Source organism: Gadus morhua, chromosome 16 (assembly GCF_902167405.1).
Source record: "Gadus morhua chromosome 16, gadMor3.0, whole genome shotgun sequence".
Taxonomy (NCBI): Eukaryota; Metazoa; Chordata; class Actinopteri; order Gadiformes; family Gadidae; genus Gadus; species Gadus morhua.
In genome coordinates, this window is record NC_044063.1 from 9767025 (window position 1) to 9775277 (window position 8253).

At 40.6% G+C, this 8253-nt stretch overlaps 1 protein-coding gene across 1 annotated transcript; it reads right to left on the reverse strand.

The window, feature by feature from the left end:
- Nucleotides 1-1029: 1029 nt before the first annotated feature.
- On the reverse strand, nucleotides 1030-2965 carry LOC115561734 (olfactory receptor 10A3-like). Its single transcript, XM_030381954.1, has 2 exons — nucleotides 2899-2965; nucleotides 1030-2791 (listed from the first exon to the last, which is right to left on the reverse strand). Exon 2 carries the CDS (start codon nucleotides 2752-2754, stop codon nucleotides 1798-1800), a length of 957 nt encoding a protein of 318 aa, XP_030237814.1. The 5' UTR covers nucleotides 2755-2791; nucleotides 2899-2965; the 3' UTR covers nucleotides 1030-1797.
- Between the last annotated feature and the right edge of the window lie 5288 nt (nucleotides 2966-8253).

Here is an 8253-nt window from a genome sequence, read left to right on the forward strand (position 1 = left end):
TAGAATACCATCCAAGGAGAACAAACATGCTTTTGAAATCATGTCACATTGCTGTACTCCAATTAAAAAAGTAAGTTTAACGGAAGGATTATTTAATGCTTTGCTTTACAACTAACATAGTATGTAAAATATGGCCAGTTCTATAATGCTATCGTTATGTAAATAAAGCTTACGACTATACCTTCACACAGAATGGTGGGAAAAAGTATAATTCATCCCATATTTTAAAGTGATGTTAGGCATTAACTTAACTAATAATTCTTATCTTATCTGTGGGATTGTCTCTGGTCATAATATAACTCTCTTAGCTCAAGAGAGGTCCAAGATCAATCACCTGTTCCCCCTAGTTCCCCAATATTTGATTACGGAGATATGACAAATAGTAGTCACATACCCATAACTACAACAGACAACACTTAAATCTTGAATTTAAAAAGACAGCAAGATGACAGAGCTGGATGTTTTTTTTTCCTATCCGTTTTTGCTACCAGTTGTTGCTTTGTTCTGCCCTCAAGCTGTCACTGACAGTATCATGACATTGACTGAAAAAGTGTCTTTCATTTCTCTAATGGTACCGTCGCCCAGCTCATCGAGTTTAAAGTCTCTTTTATTTTTGATGCTTCCAAAAACACTCACTCTGTAAAGCGCTTTGTGTGTCTTGATAGTGTACTATAAAAATGTAATTAATCATGTTTGATTATTAATAACTGTATATTATATACTATTTACTACAGTAGTATTGTCAGTTACATTTTCAAATAGACAGCCAGAATCAAATGTGGTAAACCTCACATCCATGTAGTTCTTGTTGATCCAAACTTGAAGAAAAACATATTTAAGTCTTTGGTGTTCATTTGCCCTGATGGCTGAATATAAACAGTTGTCCCTGCCACAGAGGAGAGCAGGATTAAAACCCACTTATTAAATTCTGTTCTCAATGACCACAAAACAACTGATATACACAGACTCCCAAATCCTCATATTTAAGGTCATATGTTTAATCTGAAATACATATTTATATTGGGACAATTATAACAAACACTAAACATATAATTTGTTTTTAAACTGAGCTTTAAGTTAATTATCTCTTTAAATCGAATTGTAAACATGCAAGGAACTAATAACAGTCATGAATCAAATCAAAGTCATCAAAGTTAAATAAAATGTGTTCATGCTATCTATTCACATGTACATTTATATTATAATTAATTAGACAAATTGTATGTGTATGTGTCTAGAATGGATCATGCAAATAAACCATACCAGAAAATATATTTGTCTGTACTTCTACCTTTTCATCCTAGTTAGTCAAATTAAAGGGACCATGAATACGAATCAATAAGTTATTGAACACCTCTAAAAATAAAATATTATGTTCCCAATGAGGCTTTGCATTGTGAAACTATTTCCAGAAACATTTAGAACATAAGTCACCTTTGATGTATAATCTCTTGATATATTTCAACAAAATAAAAAAGGGGCAATAGAATTGTATCTGGTTTAGTTGGTTATTTTTAAGTCAAACATAAAACAAAGTGAACACAGACCATTTATTTTTGTTTTATATGCAATTTGTCTCATATGATCGTCAATCTATGCCTTTTTATCACTGTTATTGAAATAAGTCCCCAATTCAGAGAAAATGGGAAAAATTCTATGTTTTCGTCATTCTCCCTAAAACAAAACAAAATAAAAATGTTATACTCGGTAAAAAATCATGAAGTTGGCGAGTTTCATAAAGTAATTCTCAGGCCAAAAGGCATTTTTAGAATCACATAGTTTCAAATTCCATCTGAATCAGTGGGTTAACTGGCTCTTTAAAATTAATCTTTTAACCATTTGAATCATGTTTTTCCGCAGTTCTTTTGTGTTGAGCCCATATATAAGTGGATTTAGTACTGGGGGAAATACCATAAATGCTATACCCAGGGCCCTTCTCAGGTTTGGGGACACACTCTTAAATCTGTGAGCCATCAAAGTGAGCATAACAATGAATTGTAAGAATATAAAAACCACCAGATGTGTTCCACATGTTTGGAGAGCTTTCCCTATCCTATCTGACTGCTTATTCTTCATACAAGTCAACAATATCTGGATGTATGTGTATGTTACAATGACGGCTGGTGCAGCTTGGACTAATATGATAGTGAATACGCCATAGTTTCTATTGACGCTGGTGTCTTCACAGGCTAGTTTCACTAAAGAGGGATTGTTGCAGAATATATCAACTATATTATTCATACATAATTTGAACTGTGTAGTAGTACACAACAGCACTCCCATAATAATGATGATAGATAACCAAACGCCTACGATGATTCTTATCAAAACATTGAACGTCAAGAGAGAGTGGTACCTAAGAGGCAAGCATATAGCAATATATCTGTCATAAGCCATCGCAGTTAAGAATAAGAAGTCCCCTCCACCAGAGATGTGAATCAACAGAGCCTGAAGAAAACACCCAGGGTAGGAAACAGAGCGGTCGTTTGTCAATATACTGTGTAACAGCTGAGGGAGAAAAGCAGTGGCTCCCATTACGTCCAGTACAGGCAGGTTTAACAGCAAGATGAACATAGGTGAATGCAAACTCTTTGTGAAGACAATTGTTGTAAACACTAGTATATTACAAAACAGAATAATTACATATGTAAGGGTCCCAAAAACAAAAGCAGGGTAAATGTAGCCAGGCGGTATATCTAATGATTCCATCGTCAGCTCCAATGTCCAGTGACCATGGGTATCATTTATTTTCATTATTGTATGGTTTTAACGGTCAAAGTATTGAATTTTCCTAGAGAGAAAAAAATCAAAGCATTTCAAGTTGAATCAAAGTTAAGTAAGTCACAATATCTTGGTTAACACTTCAAACAACTCGATATTCATTGCATGGTATATTACCTGTTACCCTCGATAGTACTTCTGTCATCAACTATAATTGACGCCATGCATGTTCAGTACATTTATGTTATGCCCAATGCAGTGCTACAAGACAGTTATTGTATAGTCATGGGAGAAGCAGGGAGACCCAAGAGAGAAATAGAAAACAAACAGACCAGAGGGGTATTCCCCAAAGCCGGTTTTATCACATAACCGGGTAAGTTAACCCAGGGTTTGCGGTAACCCTAGGTTTTCCGTTCCAAAAGGATCACGGTATGTTAGTTGCTATAGAAACATATGCTCTGAATCAAACCTGGTCGGAGCAGGTTTTGCGCAGGTTAAGTTTGAAACATAACCCGGTTTTGGGTATTTAAACCGGCGTTCACCGCAGATTTCAGGTGTTCACAATGGCATGCCCTTTTGATGAGAGAACTGCTGATATCAGAGCGCAAATTATACGTGCAATCCACCGGGAGCGATTGATAAGACCACGGCTCGACATCTTGGCATATCAGATGACTTTTTGCTGGAGTGGAGAGATATAGATTCTCGCGCAAATCTTTAATATATTTAAATAGCCTTACATAGCCAACACTACCAATCGAGGACCTGGCCTCAGTTCACTCCAGACTATTTGCGTAGCCCTCAGTTTTTTGCAAATGGTAGTTTTATCTAGGCTATAATGTTGGAGATGCTGAGCACATCTCAGTCGTTTCAGCTGACCCATCCAAGATTTGTATCGGCCTCCTATCATACAAAGAGCAATATTGTCTGAGTACTATGCCGAGGCATTTACAACATAAAGTATAAAATAGTCCTAACGGACTTGCATCCACTGGAGAATGTTCGATCGTAGCCGGCGGCTTCATTATAAGCACTAATCCATCTTGATCTGTGAAGTTGATGAATTGTCACTTTTAGGTTTTCTACCCAGTTACCAAAAAAAGAAACATTTGGAATAGTATGCGCGGGAAATACACGGTTTGCATGTGTTAATTCGAAGGCAAAAAAAATCTAAAATACAAGAAAACACAAAAACTTACATTCAACCAGTGGGGTATGGCCCCTGACTCTCTGAGGAGATAGGTACCTCCAGGTAGGCTACCCCCTCCATGCCAGGGCGTCCTGAATTTATGTTTACTAACAGCTCCTCCACCGGGGTCAAGACAATTTGAGGGCCAGATCCAGTCTGCCGACTGTCGGCCTTTTCACGATTGGCTTAAAAAAATGGCTGATTTAAATTTATACCAATACGATGGTGGGAAAAGCTTACCAGTTTGTATGTTTTTTATACTTCATTTTTATGCTTGATCCTCTGACCGCTTGGAAGCAATCGGAGTACATATTTTTTTAGAAGAAAGGGGTTATGTGGTAGGATCTTTAAGAATGCTTAACTGGGATATTTATATATTCATGGCTCAAATAATAAGGATCATGCTTTTGACGTGTAACTAACGCATTTACGTGGTCAGTGATACGCTGCCAGGCTTTGGTTCTCCGGGTTGCAGAGGCTTTAGCGTTCCCTTTTCTTGTGATAATGTCCTTCTGCTCGTCATAGCTCTTCAGGAGAACCTGGAGTTCCATTTCTATGAAATAAGCGGCCCGTTTTGCCATATCGATCAGGGTTTCCATGATCCATACATCACGTCTTTTTAGGTTTGGCGTGGACGCGCACAACCCTGTGTTAACCAACACCGAGTTGATTGAACTAATGCATAACCGCTGCTGTGGAACCGAAAACTCTGGGTTGGTCGGCACAGGGTCAATCAACCTAGAGTTCAGCGTTAACTCAGTGTTAAACCTCCGTTCGTGGAACACCCCCCAGGATGGCGGGCTGAACTCAAGTCAGCGTCTACCCAATCAGAAGAGCTACAGCTATGAAGCTGAAATTACATATAGTTAGGTTTCGACTCCCATCAGCGAGGTCTGGGTTCCGTCCCCTATGTCCGCAGCCTACCTGTAGACATCCTTCTGTAAGATGGCAAACCCCTGCCAGTATCTGAATTCACTGTAACTGGATTTGGATAAATTCATTTGCTAAATTACTAGAGATGTTCCGATATCATTTTTTCCCTCCCGATACCGATTCCGATACTTATGCTGTGGGTATCGGCCGATACCGAGTACCGATACCAGTATGTTGCAAAAATGACTGTGATATGATTATCATTGTGGTAAGGCCTGGGTCAGGTTAAACCCTTTGTAAATGAATGGATGAATAAGGCAAATTAAAGCCATTTATTTTTAAATAGAACAGTATAAAAAACAGTAGTGCAACAGCAACTTAAATAATAGTTATTTTAAAAAAATAATAAAGTGTAGCCACAATATCTTTAAATACAAAAGTCATTTAAATAGAACAGTATAAAAAAACTGTGGTGCAACAGCAACTTAAGTAAATCTATTCTTTCAAAAAAACTTATAGTGCAACACCAACCTATAAAGTAAACATTCAAAAAATACAAATCAAAAGAGCAGCAGCTATATAGTAAACAAAAAATACTTTAACAAGTAGGCTACACATTGCAGTATTTGAGCAATTTACTATTGTTCATAATTTCAAGAGCAAAGGCAGATTCTTCTTCAGGAAGATGAGCATTTCTGCTCTCTCTCCTCCTAACCTGTTCCTTCTTGCATCAACAATGTTGGATGCTACACTGAACAGTCTCTCACTGTCAACACTGGTACAAGGAGCACAGATAAACTTTGCAGGAGTGGCAGCCAGGGTGGGAAACCGAGTTTGGTTGACTCCCCAGTACTGGTATGGGCTGTCTGAGCGCGGGACCGTTTGTTCTGTCAAATATGTTTGTATTTGAACCTGTGTGCTTGTGCTGCTTGCCCCACGTTCCTCGCCATGCTCCTGTAGGATTTCCTCAAACAGGCCTTTGAAGCTGCTCTTTCTGCTGCTGCTGCTGCTGCTGCTGTCTGGCTGTGCTTCCATACGTGGGGCTTTATGGGGGTTGCCTGGCACTGCCTCTGCTCCCTCAGGTGTGGTCCTGCTGCTCTGTAAAGCCTCCATGTTCTCCACCTCTTGTGTCAGAGCATCCTTGGCATGCTTGATGCTGTCTGCACCTGTGAAGTATCTGAAACAGCATAGGAAAAATATTAAATGTCTTAATGTGTAAAATAAGCAAATAAACAACCTCCTCCATAGTAGCATTTAATAGTAACATATTAATGCAATAGTAATAAATAATAATGCAATATGTAGTTAGCCAAAACACCATTTCAAACGTGTTTATAATATAGACATTTAATAAAAATATTAAGACGACATACCTGTCTTTGAATCGTGGATCTAAAAGAGTGGCAACTGCATACAAGGGCTCATTCTCGATGGTCTTAAATCTTTTCTGGACAGCCTCAAGAAGGGTTTTTTTCATGGTTTTTATACCAGTGTCCTCCTCGTTCTCCCGAGCAAGCAGGCGCTTCAGCACTGTGACCGAGGGGATGACTTCAGCTGCAGATGAGGTGGAGGAGCTCATATGTCTGGTTAGTTCTTCAAATGGTGCCAGAACAGTGATAGCTTTCTCCAGTAAAGCCCACTGGTTAGCAGTAAGGGTCACTGGCAGGTCGTGGTCAGCTCCATATGCTGAAATTGACTGCTTCTGCTCCAGTAAACTCTCTGCCATATAATAAGTACTGTTCCACCTTGTTGCTACGTCTTGGTGCAGACGTTTGACGGGCATTTGCAGATCTTTTTGAAGATCCTCTAGGCGTGTAGTAGCCAGTGGCGAGTGTTTAAAATGCCCGACTATTTTCCTCCCATTCGCCAGTGCGTCACTCACGCTTCTCTGTGACAGAAGACCTTCATGCACCACCAGCTGGAGAGTGTGGGCGAAGCATCCCAAACTCGGTACATCCATCTCATCCATAGCTTTCTTCATGTTGCTAGCATTGTCGCGCAAAACAACATGAATGTTGGACTTAGGGATTTTCCATTGTACTAGCATCCCCTCAATTGCTTCGGCAATTAATTTGCCAGTATGTGACCCTTGGAACTCGTTGGCGTGCAGCACCGCACTTCGGGGGGTAAATGATGTCTCTCTGTCCACCCAGTGTGACGTTAAACTCAATAAACACATGGGGCACACGTCGGAGCTCCAAATGTCAGTGGTGAAGCTAATTGCATGCGCGTCTTTCAGCATGCTCGAAATGTGTTCCCTTACTGCCTCATATAATTTGGGTAGCGCAGTTTCTGAGATGTATTTACGACCAGGCAAAGAGTACCGTGGCTCCAAATGCTCCATTAAGCGGCGAAATCCCACATTTTCGACGACGGACAGGGGTTGATCATCCAAGACAATAAATTCAACAATTTTGTCTGTTATCTTTGTGGCTTTTGGGCTGTCTTTGGGAAAGGCAGTTGGAAGGCAGTTTCCAGCGTTTGCTGCTGCAGCTCATCCTTCCTTTTCCCCTTTGATTTAAATTTGTCGTGCTCTTTAGCGTGACACGTCTTCAAGTGTTTTATTAAGTTGCTAGTGTTGAAATTAGCAACACTCGTGCCACCCCTGGAAATCTTTTCACGGCATACGTTGCATGTCGCAGTCTTGCTGGTGGGAGCATCCAGCGTGAAATATTGCCACACCGCCGACATGATAACGCTAGCTCCTTGATTGACAGGTGATCAATTCTTCTTCGCCCCTCTAAAACAGCAGGCTGCAGATGGCAGCACAGCGCAACTGTTTTAAGAGCCGCGAAGAAGAACTGTGTCAGCGCTAACGGAGCTAACCAGTAAATAGCTTTCTATTTTAATAAATTACGTGGTATCGGAGGTGCCTGGACTCCAGTACTCGCCGATACCGATACCAGCATTTTCGGCAGTATCGGAGACATTTCCGATACTGGTATCGGAATCGGAACAACTCTATAAATTACTCAAAGTAGATGGATCTTTGACAGTAGACTCGGACAGGGTCTGTGTACTTGGATCCATGTGTTGTGAGTGACGAGCGTTCTCACTGCACGCGCGGTGATTAGGGAATATACGTGGTGCGACACACTGCAGCAGTGTCGGTGTCAGGGTGTCGGACGCCCCTCGGGACCAACCTCGGTCGTGGTTTGTCGTTCACGGAGGTGATCGGCTTGGCTCCTACCCCGGTCCGACGCAGGTCAGTCGGTTAAGTCCCTCACAGTTCTGTATGAATTCAGCCTTGACCCCTTTTTTATTGGTTTACGAGCGGGTCAAGGTCCCTGTTCACCACGAAACCCGATGCATCTTTTGCCTTGTTAGGGGTCCGAGCCGCGAAGCTGCTTGGCCCTATTGTTTCTGTAACGTTTTATTTTTTCCTCAAATTCTGTAAAAGTCATACTGCAGCCTATACCGTAAATCGAAAAAACTTGAATTTTTCAGGTATGGTTACCAATAACGATAGT